Below are 18,995 nucleotides of genomic sequence, written 5' to 3'. Positions count from 1 at the left end.
GATGGCATATTCTCTTAGCTACTTCCTGCTGAAAAGGGACGCTGTGGGTTTCAGGGTGAAGATCTTCTCTCACTACTCTAAAGGGCCCCTTTGGCAGTAGGACACATAGACTATTATGGAGATTGATTTTGGAACTTAGATGCACTCTTATTGATTGTGCTATCTTATTGCTGTTATGTGCTATCAAGTCACCTGAGACTCATAGCAACCTTATATACAAAAGCTCTGAAGCCTGCTTTGTCCAACACACCTACCCCCATTGCCCCAGTTAGTATAGCAATCCATCTCATCTTGGGTTTTCCTCTCCTGCACTGTCCCTTCTGAGCATGATGCCATTCTCTAAGGACTGGTCTCTTCTGGTCATGTGCCCAAAGAATATAAGACTTAATTTCAAAATCCTAGCCTCTGTGTAGAAATTTGGTTTCACCCTCTCCAAGACAGACCTATTTGTTTTCTTGGCAGTCTATGGTATGTTCAAAACTCTTCTCTAGCACCACAACTCAAGGCATCAAGAATTCTTCTGTCATTCTTAATCATTGTCCATCTTTCTGATGCATAGCAAGTAATTGCAAAGGCCATGGCCTGGATCAGATGCACCTTAGTCTCTCAAATGACATCATTGCTTTTTATTACTCTGGAGAAGTCCCTGATGTCAGATTTTTCCAGAGCAATTTATCTTTTGGTTTCTTGACAGCTGGTGCCAAGAGTCCCAGGGACCGATGGAATACCTGTTGACATATTGCAACAAACAGATCCTGCCCTGGACAAGCTCACCTGATTGTTCAAGAAATCTGGAGTACAACTACCTGGAAAACTAACTGGAAGAGATCCATATTCTCACTCCCAAAAAAGGTGACCTGATAGAGTGTGGAAATTACTGAACAGTATCACTAATATCACATGAACACAAAATCCTGTGGGAGATTACCCAGAAACAATTGGAAGAGTACATTTACAGGGAACTACCAGAAATACAAGCTGAGTTTAGATGAGGTCAGAAACTAGAGACATTATCATCAATGTAAGGGGGATCTTGGCAGAATGCAAAGTAGCAGAATAATGTTTACCTGTGTTTCACTGGCTATACAAAGGCATTTGACTGTGTAGAACACAGCAAATTGTGGCTAATCTTGAGGAGAATGGGAATCCCAGAACACTTGATTGTGCTCATATGAAAACTAAACTTGGACCAGGAAGCAGTCCTCAGAACAGAGCGAGGAAATGCTGCATGGTTCAAAATCAAGAAAGCAGTAGATCAGGGAAGCGTCCTGTCTCCATATATTTTCAATCTATATGCAGAACAGATCATTCAGGAGGCTGGGCTTTATTAAGAGTAATGTGGCATCATGATTGGAAGAAGACTCATCAACAACCTGTGTTACGCAGATGATAAACCTTGTTTATTGAAACTGAGGTGGACCTGAAGCACTTGCTGCAGAAGGTCAAGGACTGTAGACTTCAGTGTGGATTGAAGCTCAACACCAAGAAGACAAAGATTCTCACTACTGGACCAATAAGCAGCACCATGATGGAGAAGAGACTGAGGGTGTTAACAACTACAGCTTGTTTGCCTCTACAATTAACACTTTTGGTACAGAAGTCAGGGAAAACATGTAAGATAATTAAAAATGTGAGCATTGTTCAAGCAAATTATTTTTGTGCTGCGTCAATGTCACATGGCAAACTAATCTATAAACATCTACTTTCTTCTCATTCTAACTGGAAAACTCTCAAAAGCTATTCCTACATTCTCAAGCTCTTTTTTTTTCTCAAACCCTAAATGGATGGATTCTTTAAAAAGCTTTTTCATTCACACAGACAAAGTATCGTAGATGTAGTAACAACAGTATTTAATGAGAAATAGCAAACAAGTAGGACAGGAGAATAAGAAAGTTAGAGAGGTAGAAGACGGAAGAAAAAAAAAATGAACTAATTAAGAGCGTAACCTTAACCATGAGTGAAAAAAGTTTGCGTTAGTCTCTAAAAAAAGAACAATGGAATCGATGTCATAGCTTCACTAATCCCAGAGAAGTTAGCAGTGATGCTGCTGGGTGTAGTTTAAGGTGTCACTGAGTTGACTCCAGTGTGTACAAAAGGAGAATGCACTATCCTCTGCCATCCTCAGAAGCACTGCTGCGATGGAGCCCATGGCTGCAACCACTGTGTCCTTGCATCTCATTGACAATCTTCTACCTTTTTACTGACCGTCTGTTTAGAGTACTGCATTTTGCCAGATATGGTGAGGCTCAGTTAAGAGCCTGTGGATTATTACCATAAGAATTAACAATACAAAACAACTATGAGATATCATCTTACCCTAGTAAGAACAGAAAAATTCAACAGAGCCAGCAAAAGCTGGTGAGGTTATGGAGAAACTGGAACCCTTATTCACTGCTGGTGGGAATGTGAAATGATGCAAGCACTATGGAAGGCTGGATGGCGCTTTCTCAAAAAGTTGCAAATAGAAATACTATTTGAACCAGTAATTCCACTACTGGGAATATACCCTAAGAAACCAGAACTGCCACCCAAGCACTGCTCACCCATGTTTATCGCGGCTTTGTTCACAATAGCAGAGAGATGGAAATAACCCAAGTGCCCATCAACAAAGGAATGTATAGAGAAGCTGTGGTATAGTCACACAATGGAACACTACACTGCATTGAAAAACAAAAACTCATGAAATAGTATACAAAATGGGTGGCCCTGGAGGACATTATGCTGAGTGAAATATTTCAGTCACAAAAGGACAAATACTGCATAGTGCCACTGTTATAAAGCGGGACTGGTATCTGGGTTGGGGGAAACCTAAGTAAACAAAGGATAAATAATGTATACTGCATTGAAACAGATGAGGGAGAGAACTGTTTAAAAGGAATATAGGATTAGGTGCTATTTTTATGACAAGATTACAGAAAAAGAAATGCATAATAAAGTGGATTGGGGGAATTGAATAACAAATACTTTTTTTAATTCAAAGAGAAAAACAAATTTGTGAGTGAGGGGTGGGCAGGGAGGAAAATATGCAACAATCAATGGGGAAAAATTAAATCGAAAGAAGATGCTGTAAAAAATACATATGTTGCATTAAAAATCATTAATAAAATAACATTTAATTAAAAATTGTTTTAAACAATTAAGATTAAGGAAAATTTTACAAAAAGAAGGATTCTGTTTAGAAGATAGTCTTGATTTAACAAATATTTCAGGGCAATGGATTTTCTTCCTTTTACTCAACAACCTCCACAATATGAAACCACCACACAACAACTGACCCAAGATGCATATTTTTAGGCACACAAATGACTTATTTTTCTTTTAAGATCTAGAGAACATATTTTTGTATTATTTTTGGTGGATTTTCTATCACTGTTGTTTCTTTTAGGGCCCAAACAATTTTTTTTTCTTTTTAATTCTTTTTAAAGGTGCAAGCAAGTAGTTTTGAGATATCTATTCTATAAAATAGCATAAAAGTTAGTCAAGTATAGCACAAAAAAGCTAGATTTCTTTGAAATATGTAAATGAGATATATTAGAAAACATAAATAAAAATTCAAATTCAAAGTCAGCTGAACACATAATTGACTCCAAAATCATTGATTAAACAAAAGATATTATATTTGCATTGATGTGTGAATCTGTATCGATTCTTGGTAGCATGTAATATATGCAACTCTTCAGCTCTAGCTGTCCCTGCAACCACATTACCATATCATTTAAATGTATCTATCATTTATATGTAAATAGACAAGACGAATGCCTTCTTCATAAGACAACAATTTTCAAATGGCAAACAGACACAGGCAGACATTAGCAAGATAAAAATGCTGCAAATATTCATTCTATTAATCATTTTTAAGGAAAAATAGAAAACTTTCATATTTTCTAAAAATGTCATGTGGCAATTACAAAATGGGATCTTAATACAGTCACAATACCAACAGCTATTCTTCTCAATAAAATCTTCACCAATGTCATTTGTATCTTATAAATTACATGTTCTTAGATCCATCTGTGGAAACTGGGATGTTAATTATCATGGTTACATTTCACGATTCCACAGCTAAATGCTGGAGTGATACTGCACAAATACCATATGTTTTTCTAAGGGAAACAGAGTAAGATTAATTATGAGTTCAAGTCCAAATCTTCTAGCAGTAATATGCTCAACACAATAAGAACACTCCACTGTGTGATATGCAAATTAGAAGTTTTAATTAATAGCTAAAATAACAACTGAGGGGGGAAAACTAAGAGGTCTAAATTCTAAGTAGCAACATTTCCTCCTAAAAATAAATCCTAATAAGGATGTTTTTGAAAACGCAAGAAAACAAGTGCAGAGAAAAATCATTTATATTGTTTGAATTTTTTTGGAAGTGTGATTACTGCATGCTGTTTAATTCCATTTAATAATCCTGAAAATTACAGGATATCACAGTAACAAATAAGTTAAGTAGCCAGTATGTTTGATGAAAAATCAGCTTAACATTTTTCTCAATTTTTAAAAAAATAATCCAAATTATCCAAGTATCTATTATGGCCTCAATTTTATACCAAAGTACAGATGTACTCAAACAGAATTGTTAACTGTGAATGTACTCAAATGAAATTGTTACTTCAGCTAAAAATGGAACATTTGATAGTGATCACACTATTAAAGGAAGTTCACCCAATAATAAAATTATTTTCCTCTGGATCTGCAATTTGGGTTTATCAAAAGCATGCTCAAGAGGCCATGGCAGCACTAAAAAGTTGGCAGTTAAAACTCACTCAACAACTCCACAGAGACAAAGATCTATCAGTTTCCAAAAAGATTACAGCCTTAAAAACACTACAAGGTAGTTGAACTCTGAATCACGTGTTATTATGGACTGAAAACCTGCTCAAAGGCAGCTTAAAATAACAACAACACTATTAATTTCCTTCATGCTTTTAATAGGTCAAATTCCAATATAACTTACCACATATTCAAATACAAGTGTCAGTGTCTCCTTAGTATGGATGATGTCATGAAGCAGCACTATGTTAGCATGTTTTAGTCCTTTTAATAAAGAAGCTGAAAAACAGTGAAAAAAATTATCAGAGGTAACAATTAACCAGTATATTCCATTATCAATTGACATACTGTCAGATAAAAGGTAACTGTTTTCTCATGTTCTAAAGCAATAACAAGTAATAATAAAGTGCTGAAAAACAATAGTTTCTTTAAACAAAAAATCATGAAACTGTATATGCTTTTCCTTAATCTATTATTCCAACTTTTACTTTTTATTACTGCATTCAGACCATTAATATTTAATGTACATTTCGATATGTCATGGAACACTTGTTGCTTAGTGGTAAGGAATTACATAGCCAACTCAAAGTCAAGTTCAAGGGCACTAGTGGCCTGTGGGGGAAAACGAACCATCTCTTTTTGTGCAGTTTACAGCCTCTGAAATCCACATGGAGGGTCAACTATGAGTCAGTTCTAACTCGATGGCACATAACAATATCAATATACCAGGTCATCTGTCAGTTGATTTATTTGCAGATTTTATTCTACGCCTGTTCCAAATTCAATCAACATGAAGTTCATTCTTTAGTCCAGTCGTCTTAGAGTTTGTGCTTTTACTTTTTTGTTTCATATCCCAAAAGAAGAAAACCCCAAAGTAAGTATTCCCAACTTGAATTACAATATTGTGCTACAACTTTATCTTCATGGTGTATCATGGGAAAAAGGGTTTTAACTGCTAAAAAGCATTGTCTCATATTTTCTGATTTTTCCCCCCAGTAGTAGCAGCAACATTTTTGTATATATAGGGCTTGTTTTGTTCTATTTTTAGTCATTTAATGGATTTAGGTCCTAGTTTGAGAAAAGTCTCTATTCTTTGTCAGTTCTGTCCTTTTCTCTGCAGTTGTTATGAAGGTGCTAGTGGGGAAAATTTGGGGTGTCTTGCTTCCTTCTAAAATCTTTAGACACTTAGCTTTCTCTTTTTATTTTTTTTTTCCATTGTCATTTTTTTCAAAGGGTACCTACCACCTTTTCTCTGTTTATTGGAATCTGTCCCAAAAGCAATGCTTTTCTACGTCTGTCAGTTCTGATTCCAAATCCCCTTTCCTCAGTGCTGAGAATGACACTGAGGATTAGACTCTTTTTTGTGGAATGTCTTGGCTTGTGCTTTGTTTATATTCTCTGAGTTTCTCTATTCATTTTTTAATATCACAACTGTCTTTAATTTTTCCATGATTTTACTTTCTACAACTATAAGCCTACTGCTGTTTCCTAGTGCTGATTGAGGGTTTGCTCATTCACAGTTTTATTTCCTCTCCTTGGTGAATATATAGGTGTTAACGGGGGGGGGGGGGGGCAGACAGCCAGAATTCACCTTTTTCCAACCTTACAGGAACAAGAATTTGTTTCTTTATCCCCAGCTCCTAGATCAAGGCCTGATACAGAGTTAGGGTTGTTATGTATGGTTGAGTTGGAACTGACCCATAAGTGATCCTTCAGCAAGTTTTCAGAGGCAGTCAATCCCACAGGAGAATGTTATCCAGCTTTCTCTCTCAGAGCAGCTAATGACTTCAAACTGCATGCCTTCGGGTTGGCAGCACAGCTCCTTACCACTAGGCCACCAGAGCTCCCTCCTGATACACAGTAGAATCTCAATAAAATAACTGAATATCATTCATTCAGGTCCTCCAGAGGCTGACACTTAAACCAAGATGCCATTTTATCTGTTAGACTTTACAACAGATTTGCTGTTGTTGTTTAGTGCCATAGAGTCGTAGATAACAATTCAACCCTACGAACCAAAGTCCTGAAAGCAAAACTTTCAACTTTTCTCCAAGTTCATAGAGTTTCTGGAGGCAAGTTTTTTTTTTTTTTTGAAGTGGATGCCACTCCTGCTTCTAAGCTGGTTTTATTCTGGAGATACACAAAAACCAGGCCTGAGGACCCAAAAGCCTTTTTAATGGTGAGGCCAAATCCTATCATCTCATACCCTATTGTGAGCAAGAGCTCATACCCTAATCTCAATCCCAAATCAGATGTGTACATCATAAACATATACACATTTTACATGTGTGTATTTATATACATAGGAATGCATATTTGCATGCATGTGTGTATGTGTGTGTATACACATGTACAAATATATTTATTTAGCTAGTTAGCTAGTCACTGAATGAGAAAATGACTACTGCTAGCTGACAGTTTTTCAAGATTTTTACCTATCTTCCTTGAATTATGCAGCCAGGGCTAGCCCCAAATCTCAGCTTGGTAATCAAATTTTCCTAATTAGGGACCAATGATAACTACTCTTCCACTAAGCGACAGAACAATGACAACTTTAAGATTCTTGCAAGCATAAAAATGGTGTGGAGGAAAAAATGATGAATGCACCCCCCCTTAAAGAATCATGCTTACTGTAATATTGCTCAGTAATTAAGTAATGTAAATTGTTTTAAGATTTTTATCTTTAGAAATACTACCATGGATTTAATTGAGCATTTAACATTTTATTTCTTTAGGATTATTCCCCTCTAATAAATTGTAGAAAATGGAATTGCAGGGTGAAAGGACATGAGTATAATTGCAAGATATTTCTAACTAACAAAATCTGAGTGCTGATATTGTAGGCTTATGTTTCTCTAACTCTACATAATAAAACTGTGAAAAGTGAAGAAAATAAATATATAAAATAAAATTCACTATGGAAGTAACTTATCTGGTCTCATAGTCTTGAACTTAGAAAATAATTTCTGAATTTTTTTAATACCACAACCATCACTAGTAAAGTAAGCTCTGGTAGCCTAGTGGTAAGAATCTGTGCTGCAATCTGAAAGGCACATGGTTTGAACCGATCAGATGCTCAATGGGAGAAGGATGGGCAATTTCGTCCTGTGTAATTTACTGCCTTTGGAAGCCTGCTGTACGGCTTGAGTTCGTTCTGAGTCATGGTAGACAATAGCAACAGTATTAAAGTAATGATCTCTCTTCTTCATTCCTCAGTAAGAAACAAAAATGATCAGAATTATGGCTTAGTGGTAAGAAGCTACACTACAATTCACAAGTTCGAATGCACCAGCTGCTTTGCAGGACAAAGATGGGAAATCTCCTGTGATTTACTACCTCTGAAAGCCCAGTGGAGGATCACCTATGGGTTGGTTCTGACTGAATGGCACAGGAGAACAACAATAACAACAGAGTATTGACTCAGGCTTCAGGACTCAGTGGGCACTGACCTGTGCCAGCAATACCTTCCCAAACACTGGTGGCACAGTGTGTAACATATCAGGTCATAACTGTGAGGCTGGTGGCTTGAATCCACCAGGTACTCCAAAGCAGAAAGATGGCAGGTTTCCTCCTGTGAAGATTTACAGCCTCTGATATACACTGGAATGGGCTTGCTTATTTGTTTTCTTCCTTTCAGCTAACAGCCATTTAGGAAGAATGCTCAAAGAGCAAAAGTTACTTCTATCTTTTTTTATTTATTTTAATAACATTGTCTCTTCAGTTTGGGGTTGGTTAAGAATCTATAGAGTCTAAAGAGAATAAAAATAAAGATTTTTTTATGTGTTGTGTCAAGAACTTGTACTCATTTGTTAATTCATCAAATATGTATCAGAATCTACTGCAAGAGCTGGAGACCTTGAGTAAGCTATGAACATTTGAAAAATTTCCCATATAATACTAAAAATTAGCGTCTTATAAAAAGATACTCTTGTTTCTGCATATTAAAACATAGATTATTAAAAAAACAGATTATTTAATATATCTCTAGAATAAAATAGTATTTTATGGAAGCAATTCCCTAAAAAGGAAAGATTAATAACCTTATCAACTCTTAGTTTCAGCATAACCAAAGAATGCAGAATCCTTTTATTAGAGGTATTTGTTATTGGTACAAGTTACAGCTGTCTGCAGGCCAATAGTTGCAGGACAGTATATGATATTCTGAATCTCGTGATAAACTTTCAAAAGCAAATCCTTGATCAAAAGATCATTTAGATTGTGAAAAACTTGGAGTGGCCATAGTCAAGTCTGAAGGCCAGGGCAGCTAAGCTGATCACCGTGAGAAAGCCACCTCTTCTGTGAAACTCACGTTATCTTCCAACTTTATACACTCAAAATGTTATCGTAAAAATACCTACAAACTTATTTTATCTGAACATTATAAATTACTTTGCAAATGAGAAAACAGTCAAAGAAATTATGCTAACAATAAAAACACAGCCTAGGAACTGTAAAGGAGCTCTGGTGGCTTGATAGTAAGGAGTTACACTGTCAATCCAAAAGTACAAGCTTTGAATCTCTCTCAGCTTTGAATCCACCATTTTTAATCAGCTCAACAGAAAGGTAAACAATCTCCTCCAGTGGGACTTACTACCTCTGAGAATCCAACAGAGGGACAAGCTCTGACTGGAGGGTCCATTACCAACAATGGAACTCTGAGAAACCAATCGCTGTGGAGAAATTACCTGAGAGACTAGTAATTTTAATTCAAGAAATGAAACACTTGTTTTCCTTTTAATAATTCAACTCTCTCATCAGTCTTAAAAATTGAGATTTTAATAGCTGGTTATCAACTAATTTCAGTAAGGACAGTTGCTCCTGAAGGCAGGTTCAACTCCAGGAATTGGTATTGCCATCTACAACATAGAGTATTTGAAAATGATGGCCAGAAACAGCACTTAAGACCCTGTCTGTTCTCTGTAAACATTTATGGGTGAAATGAATCAATGCTCAGATTACTATCATATTGCAGAAAAAGGAACTTGACTTTGGGAGGCAAGCTTCACAAATGTATTTTGTAACATTATTTGTAACCCTGTCTAATTTCATTTTTCAAGATATTCCCTCAGGTTTTCAAATTCAGTGACAACCCATCCTTACTGTAACAACTCTGAAAAGGCACTAAAGCTTTCACCTTATTGTCAGTCCCATGCTGTGAGGACTCTCTGTCATAGGATTTTTCTTTTTCTCCGTCCCCTGCCCCCATTACCACCTCTCATCTCTCACCACTTATACCCTAAATTGTTTCTCATTTCTCAAGGTAATGTTCTCACACCCATCATTTCCCACTGTGTTTTTCCTACAATTTCAGTAAAATCAAATCCCTACCATCATTCATCTTGGGGGGGGGGGAATGTCTTTTTCTGATAGTGGCTGATTATTATAGAAAAACCATGCTATTTTCAGTATTATATTTTTTTTACCATTTTAAGAAGGAGAATCTTAAAGCTTTCACATATCCTCCTAGTAAGTCTCAAGTATAATAAATTACAAACTTCAGAATTCATGTATATAAATAGTAACATACACCGTTAGTTAAGTAAACACCAATGCCTATATCTGAAAGCAAGTTTGCATTTAGATCAACATAATGAATTCACATTTAGAAAAGGAGAAAGACACTAATTTCAAAGCTGATGACAGAGGTGAAAGAAAATATGATTAATGGACAGAAGGTAGTTTTTAATCTCTACCAACATCAAGGGTATGTGACAGACCTAAGTAACTTGGGGACAGCCACTGCTGTGGTCACTGCTCTCCACAGGCAGCCAATACTGCCATTCCTGCCATTATCGGAAAGTGTGTCCTGGACTGCCAACTCTACGAGGAATTAGCACCTACAAATCCTAGAGCCTATTGGCCCTCTTCCAGAAAAAATCCTGTCAAAGTAATACTACATTTAACCTAATAATATCATAAATGTTACTGTTTTTCATGACTTACATACAGAAAAAATCCCCAAACACTACCGTCAGTAATCCCAGCATGCTTTGTGTCCTCACAGATTTTAGGCAAGCCCATTTAAACGTTTTAAATTCATTTCACTGGTGAGATCTGAAAGGGTACAATTGTATATGATGTGAAAGACTTGCAATTACAGTTGAAGGTAAAATTTATCACAATAGCTTGGGGCTACTATGTTGAAACAAAAGTACAATACCGTTGGGGATAAAGATGACTTTGCCTTTGACAGAGATGAAATCCCAGTAGGATGGAGGGACACAGGAAATCGTCCCTTAGTTTTACAACCAGATTCAGCAACTGTATATCAACTGTGTATCTCAAACTTTAGCCTCACACTCATCTTGAAAATAAACATCATTAAGTCTCTAATTTGCTACAGGTGGATTTCTTCAAAACTCCAGTTCTATTAGAATTAAAATAAATTTTGAGTACCCAGAGAAATTCATTCAGACCATCTTTTTTCCTGCCAATGTACTCCGATCCACAATAAACCTGTAAAGCAGAGGGCAATACTGCAGGGCTGCCAAGGATATACAACATCATAGAGACTAGGATTTATATAACATGTAGCATAGTTACATTTTATTATCTTGGCCACATTCACATACAGTATTAAACATCACATCAGTGCACATAAAAGTTCTGTTTATGCTAGTGTGCAATTGTTGTCATTGTTATACGCCATCAAGTTGCCTGTGACTCATAGTGACCTTATGTACTACAGCTCTGAAGCGTGCCTTGTCAGATAACATTATGAAAAAATTCGTAATTTTGTGAAATGACCAAAATATGATAGACACAAAGTGAGCACTTGTTTAGAAAAATGAGGCAAGTAGACTTGCTTGACGTGGAAGGAGGACTGGCATCCACTTCCATGATAGCTTGCCTCCGGAAACACTATGAACCTGGAGAGAGGATGAAAGGCACCCAAGTGTCAAGGACTCTCCTTCATAGGGTCGCTGTGAGTCACTGTGACTCGACGGCACTTAACAATAACATCAACAGAGAGAGAAAGAGAGAGAGAGAGATCAGCTGGCCCAGCGAAGAGGAAATGATGTGACCAAGACAAAGGTGGGTGACTTTTAGTTCGCGGCCACCAAATGTAGTGAATGCAGTTTTCAAAAGAGGCCACAAGATGTGACTGCTAAATGGACATCAGTGTAACTAAAGACTGCAGTGAGTCACTTTCTCATCTAGTTTTCAGACCTAAACAGTTAGAATCCTCATTGATAAGATATTTAAAGACATCAGAACATCCATACTAATTACATCTGTTACAGAGATGTCGAGTTGAAAGTTTAGTTGGCAATGAATTTACAGAAGCTGCCTGGATTCTGCTCCCAGTGATGCAGAAGTTGCTGGTCTACAGCAATTATCACTTTCAGACAAAGGTCATTTCTTTCATAGACATGAAATTCAGATGAGGTCTCATGATCTGAAATTTCTTTCTGATTTGCTAAAAGTTTCACTTTGATCTGAATGGTAGATTCTGTAGCAACACTTGATTTTGCTCCACTCCAGAGATAATACACTCTTTCTTGTCATTCTATACCTCAGATCATTTGGGTTTTTTCCCCCTTGTAGATTATTTTCTTCATTTCACAAAACTGGATGACTCTGCAACTTCAAATTTTGTATTGTTTGTTATATTTATTGATTCCTCTAACAGCTATTCTCTGCTATATATATAAATTATTATAACATATAATTATATCTAATACTCGCTGTCATTTCAAGTGTGTGGCACTTCCATTTAATTCCTGGCATGGTCCTAAAGGATTCTAAGATGTGATTTATAAACTGAAAGAATATTCACAATATAATTGATAACTGGCTGGTTGAGTAGAGGGATCCTAAAATCAAATCTGCAATGTACATGAAGAAAGGGTATTTTTTATGCCCTCAAGTACATGACTAAGGTGATATATAATCTTTGATCAAAGACATTGGCACTAAAATTACATAATTAGACTATGAATTAGCAGACCTAACACAGCTTAACGGTTTCACTTACAATGATTTGATAAAGGTTTTTTACTTGTTTGTTGTGTTCTGCTTTTATTCAACCATTGAGTCAAGAGGGATCTTTTATCAGTTTTGCTTTGTTTACCCCTCCAAGTGAAGGCTAGAATTAAAAGATGGCTATATAATTACATCAATGCAGTTAGAAGCCTATTGATTCCTACTGACAGCTTTTCCCTGCCATTTATGCCAACAGAGGTTTTGCTTTGTTTATATGTCCAATTGATATCACATGTCTCAGCTTCATGGTTTCAACTGATGATTCACAAACTCTGCGCTAATGTAAAATTATCAATTTGAATTAACAGAAACACATAGCTTCCACTGTTTATTTTCTTCTTTATTACTGGAGTACCATCAAACTAGATCCATCCTCTTTTTACCATTGCTTATACATTTACTAAACAAATCTGATAAAACCAGCATTTTTTAAAATTACTGAATGATGATGACATTAAAATTCACTTCTAGAAATATAAGACATGTGTGGTAGATGCCCAAGTGAACTATGCAAAACCTTTACACAATCGCATCATTTTCTCCAGTCATATGTGTACATTCTTTGATGGATGTGCTATTTATGAAAAAGGGAGCTCTGGTGGCCTAGTAGATAAGGAGTTAAACTGCTAGCCCAAAGACATGCAGTTTGAATCCAATAGCTGTTCTGTGGGAGAAAGATGGTCAAGTTAAAGTCTCTAAAACCCAGCTGGAGGATCAGCTATGAGGAGGTTCTGACTTGAGAGTAAATAACAATAATAGCCACATTTATTTAAAAAACAAAATGGTACTTTCAACTAAAAAGTTTTACATATCTGTTTCAATGCCTTCTGGAGAGCTAGAGTATTCTGAATGGAGAAATCATAAGGAGAAAGTAAAGACATGCAGAGGAAGGATAATGTTTACTCAATTAAATGCACCAGCAATAGGAAGATGCTCTAGACACACTAACATGTTCTGTGAGGGCAGAATTCAGCCCCTGAATGCAGCTCCAGGTCATGCTGGGCATTGTTCTGAAAACATGCTGCCTACATCAGCCGCATACTGGGAGAATGATGTCATAAGTCACTCCGTTCTAGACCTTCCTCTTAATTATATCTAATACTGTGCAGACACATCAACTAATAAATGGAAAGAATCAGAGCCAAAAACAAATACATGGAAAGAAAGAGATTTAAAGATGAGTTTGTTTCACTGATCTCATCCGTGCTTTTAATGGATTCTGCACACTCTGTGAATGTTCGTGTATATACAAAATGTCCTATCTGTGCTATAGGGAAAGGAAGCCACTGCTGACCCAAAGCATGAGGTTAAAATACAGATGGTACAGAGAAGATGTCATGCAAACTTAATTTAGAGAAATCACACTTAGAATTTAGAGAGATATTTTTACTTACCAGATGTTTTCCAAATAAGGAAAATTAATACAACAGGTTAGGGATATTTTATAATTATTACATGAATTGTTTTCTATCAAAACACCTGCTATTGCTTCTTACTTGTTTTTCTACTACGAGATAGGCAAAAATTCAATCCACTCCTGCATATTCCTCTATCCTTCTCCCCTAATTCACCCAATATTATAGACTTGAAATGGGTGGCTGGAAATTACAAACCTAAACACCCATCCTTTTAATCTATAACTGGCCATTCAGCATTGATCACTGGTGAGGCCTGGTCAGCCCAAGAATATTTCCATACTGCAGCCTGTAGGACCATGCCCACTGACCATAAAAGGAACCGTGGTGGTGGTGCATCACTTGTCAGGCTGCTGAGCAAAAAGTCCACGGTTCAACCCCACTCTTGCTCTGGGATAAAGATGAACAGTCTCCTCCCTTAAGAAGTACAGCCATGGCAGCCTGGTGGAGGGTCACTAAGAGCTGAAACCCATTTGATGGCAGAGGATTTGATGTGGTTTGGTTTGAGTTGTGGTGTTGGAGAAGAGCACTGACTATCTCATAGACAGCCAGAAAAATTCTGCATCTTGGGAAAAGGGAAGCCAGAGCTTAGATGCAAAGATATATGGGGTATGTTGTTAGGAGAGGCTACTCCTTGAAGAGGAACTTCATACTTGGAACTGTAGAAGGTCAGCGAAAGATAGAAAGACCCTCAACAAGATGGATTGACAGTGACTGCAGCAATGGGCTCAAGTGTGTCAGAGATGATGAGGGCGGCACAGGATTGGAGAGGGTTCAGGTCTGTTATTCACATGAACCCTCTAAGTTGTTGAACTTGACTCAATGACATCTAACAACACCAACAGTGGTAAGAACCTGCACTGCAATCCCAAAGGCATGTGCTTCAAATCCACCAACTACCCTAGCTCTGAACGGCCTCTGAAAACCCAGTGGAGGGTTAGCTATGAGTTGGTTCCAACTCAATGGCACACAACAACTGCATTATGAAGAACAAATGTCTTTAATAGCATAGGTGAACCACATAGAAATGCCATTACTGGACATTCTTTACCAACTAACACAGCAGTTTCATCTGATTCAGTAGTAACAGAGTTTGCCTTGGTTAAAGCAATTCTAACTTTTTCACAAATGAATTGCAAATCTATCATTCCTAATGCTTGTATAAATGAGTCTGTCACCAAATAACCAAGAAATAATCACACCAGGGGAAAAACTGGGGAAAATATGTATATCAGATTATGGTTATAGCTAAGGGAAAGCATTACAGAAAACAATTTCCCTACCTGTACCTTTCTGGATATATTTATTTATGTTTATGTTTATATTTAATACCACATACATGTAGGAGACAATCAAAATGAAAAAATGAAAATACCTTCATTATTATAAGCAGATTAGTAGAAACACTTTAAAAACATACAGATGTTTTACTGCACAATTAATATGCATGTGGCAAAGGCAATAATCATCATAACTGCAGTGTGTCTCCTCTCTACTAACCCCTTTTCATTAGGGTACTGATGGGAACCTTGTGCTCTGATGCAGGCTGTGTATCAGTCTTTATTTGCTTTCATATCACAGGCTGTAGAAACCATCTCTTGTCTAAAGAGAGTTTGCTGCAGTACAATTAATTTGCTTGGTACAAAACCTTGTCTGTCTTAGTGTCTCCAATTACTAATACTTCACCTTGTAAATGACCCATCAACTGCCTATCAGCTCTCTAGCCAACTTTGTTCCTATTTGCCATTGGAAACCATGCAAATGTTGGAACTGTGGAAGTTCTCAACCATCTTACTACTCACTTCTGTAGATGTGTGACTCGCTAAGTAACTGAGGGAGAGTTGTGGTGGTGGTTATGCCCACGTAGCACCTTCAGCCAGAAAGGAGACCATTTCCGAGCTTAAGAATCCTGGAAGATGGGCGACAGAAGAACTATTTGTGTATGTGTGTGGCTATATAAAGGAGATTTAAAAGCTGTGAGTTGGTTGCACTGAAAAGGGTTAGTTTTAATGACTTTTATACTTTGATTTATACATTGGTCACATGTCCTGTCAGCAAGCATCCTACAAACTGTTAAAAAAAAAAAAAAGATGTGGTTTGGCATGATGACTTTAGTGTGTTCTAGTTAAGAGAATAAACATCTATTTCACATCACCTATGACTATTTAGCCTTAAATCACCCTATTTTTTGCCAGAATGCATATGAATAACCTTACTATAATCTTTTCAAGTTGCAAGCTCCACTGTCAAAAACTCAACATGTAAGAGAGACAACTCTGGAAGAAGCTTGTCCAAGGGTAGACAACTGTGAGAGACCTCACAAAGCAAGGTGGTTTCCAGCTTATTCTGAGAAACTTCAGACTCTACGCTTTTCCTTAGGCACAAGCTCCTTACTTCACAAAAGCAGGAGTCACAGACCACCACACAGTACTTCGCAAATGCTGTCTTCCAACCACTCTCATCATAAATTAATATAAAAGGAGATTCATTACCTCTATCTCAAACTTTCCAACCATATAGAGATAGAAATAAAAAATCATCCAAAAAATATTTAACATCTATCAGAGTCAAGGAGTGAGCTCTGGAGGCATAGTTCTTAAGAAGGTGCAATGCTCACCAAAAGGCTACACTTCTCTGGTGGTCTGAATTCACCACTCTGAGGGAAAGGCAGGCAATTTATTCTCACACAATGGAGAGTAGATGAGTTCATTCAGCTGAACTGACAAGACAATGAGTTGAACAAGGACAGACAAGAAGGGATGTTACCAAGAGAAGCCAATCCTTGAAAAAGGACATCATGCTTGGGAAAGGGGATCAGTAAAGAAGAGAAAGACTTTCAACAAGATGGATTAAGACCATGACTGCAGCAGTGGGCTTCAGAACAGCAGAGATTATGAGAATGATTCAGGTTGTGGCAAGATTTCCATCTGTTATACACAAGGTTTCTATGAGTGGGACTGACCTTGACCAGTGCCTAACAATATTTACCAATTAACAGGTGATTAGGATAAAGTAGGAAACAAATACAGATCCCAAAAAATTTCTGTGTGTGTATGTGTGTACAAGCAAGGGGGCCAAGAGTTAGTGGCTTACTATTTAAATCCATGCACTGCTCCAAAAGTAAAAGACCTGAAACACTCACTCACCTCATTTACCTAAAAACTCACTGACCTCATTTACCTAGTGTCTGTGTCACAAGTGCACACACGCACGCACACACACAGACACATGTGCGCACACACGCACACACACACGCACATACACAGAGCTATTGGCTGGATTCCATCGAATAACAAACTGTCTTGGCTAGAAAGCAAAATGGATTCTTAAGTCTGGAATTTTTATATGTGAGGCCTTCCCCCCCACCTTTTTTAGCTCAAAAATGCCAAAATGTCAACTCATAAATTTCTTCAATACAAATTATACACTGAAAAGGTCATGATCAAGAGGACTTTCCAACCCCCAAGCCGTTTCTAACAGATGTGAAAGAGCACAGTTTGATGGAACAGGTCTACAGGGAGCACAACATCAGAATCTGTTCACATGAAAAACAGTACAGTCTGTGGTCAAGATGCTGCATAGAAGAAAGTGAAGGGAAGGGAGGAATAAACAAGCACATATTTGGGGTAATGCCAACCCATGAAAATGACCTGAATTTCAAATGTCACTTTTCCATTTGTCTGGTTAACAAAGTCAAAGCCATAAAAAATGACAAATTGCAGCATAATCTAGTGGAAAGGGCACAGTCCCCGAGCCTTGAATTTCTCACTGAGCCAGTGAACCTTAAGGCATCCAGGTCAACCTCACCTCTACTCAGCTTACACTGAAGCTCAGTAAACTGTCCTTGCAAATGGACAAGGTCATGGAACCATCAGTGGTGCTCTAACTAGTGAGGGCCACGCTGAGAACCTGGGTTCCCCTCAGTGCTGAGTGAGCTCTGCACTTATGGAAAGGGGGCTGACAAACTGAATCCTTGTCCCAGTGTCCTCCAAACCAGGGCACTCATTCTCCCTCTGCCCACTAATGCTGAATACTCAATAATACAATGCTAGGTCCTCTCAAATTGCAGGACTGTTTCATACATTTAATCTACAAAATGTAATTTCATCTAGGGGAACACTGGTGGCCTAGTGGCAAAAGTTGTGATGCAATTCACAAGGGACATGGTTAACTTTGCCAGCTACCCTCCAAGAGGTCTCATTTCTGTCCTATTTCACATTACTCTTCTTAATACTGTGGTTTAAAGAGACTGCTCTATATTTGAAAACAGAAGTTAGATACAAACACAAATACACATATAAGGGATAGTATCATTTATCTCACATTTTCAGTAAGTACCCTTGCAAAAGCTGTTGTTGTTGTTAGGTGTCCTTGAGTTATGAAAATGTTGCTGTACCCTGTTCTATTCTCCTGATAACTGCAGTCACTGTAACGATCTATCTTGTTGGGGGTTGTCGTCTCTTTCACTGACCCTTTCCCAGCAAGGTATCTTTTTCCAAGGATTTGTCCCTCTCAATATGCCTAAAGTTTAACTGATGACGTTTCACCATTCTTGCCTCCAAGGAACACACTAGTTGCACTTCCTCCAGCTTATTTTGACAGTCAAGGGAACACTGAGTAGTCATAATCCAAAGGCATCAATTCTCTTTTGATTCTCCTTACTCATGGTCCAACTCTTAGACAGGAAGCAAAATACCATGGTTTATATCTGGTGAACTTAATCTTGTCAGTATATTATGCATCTCTGGCTCCTCCATCCAGAAAGACTGGGGAAATGTCTAATCACACAGCCTTATCTTGTTTGTGTTTTTTTTTTTT

At 37.4% G+C, this 18,995-nt stretch overlaps 1 protein-coding gene across 3 annotated transcripts in view; it reads right to left on the bottom strand.

Annotated features, from left to right (window-relative positions):
- CDK14 (cyclin-dependent kinase 14) overlaps positions 1–18,995 on the bottom strand; it is a 691,509-nt gene that overhangs the window by 366,434 nt on the left and 306,080 nt on the right. For all 3 annotated transcript variants that reach the window (XM_006891459.1, XM_006891458.1, XM_006891460.1), the window contains one exon: positions 4,961–5,055. In XM_006891459.1, coding sequence (XP_006891521.1) covers positions 4,961–5,055 — 95 coding nt within the window. The remainder of the gene's footprint in view (positions 1–4,960; positions 5,056–18,995) is intronic.

Source organism: Elephantulus edwardii, unplaced genomic scaffold (genome assembly GCF_000299155.1).
Source record: "Elephantulus edwardii isolate Elephantulus edwardi_28Jun2011 unplaced genomic scaffold, EleEdw1.0 scaffold00098, whole genome shotgun sequence".
Classification (NCBI taxonomy): Eukaryota; Metazoa; Chordata; class Mammalia; order Macroscelidea; family Macroscelididae; genus Elephantulus; species Elephantulus edwardii.
The sequence above is the reverse complement of the archived record's forward strand: the minus strand, read 5'-3'. Positions and strand labels throughout refer to the sequence as shown.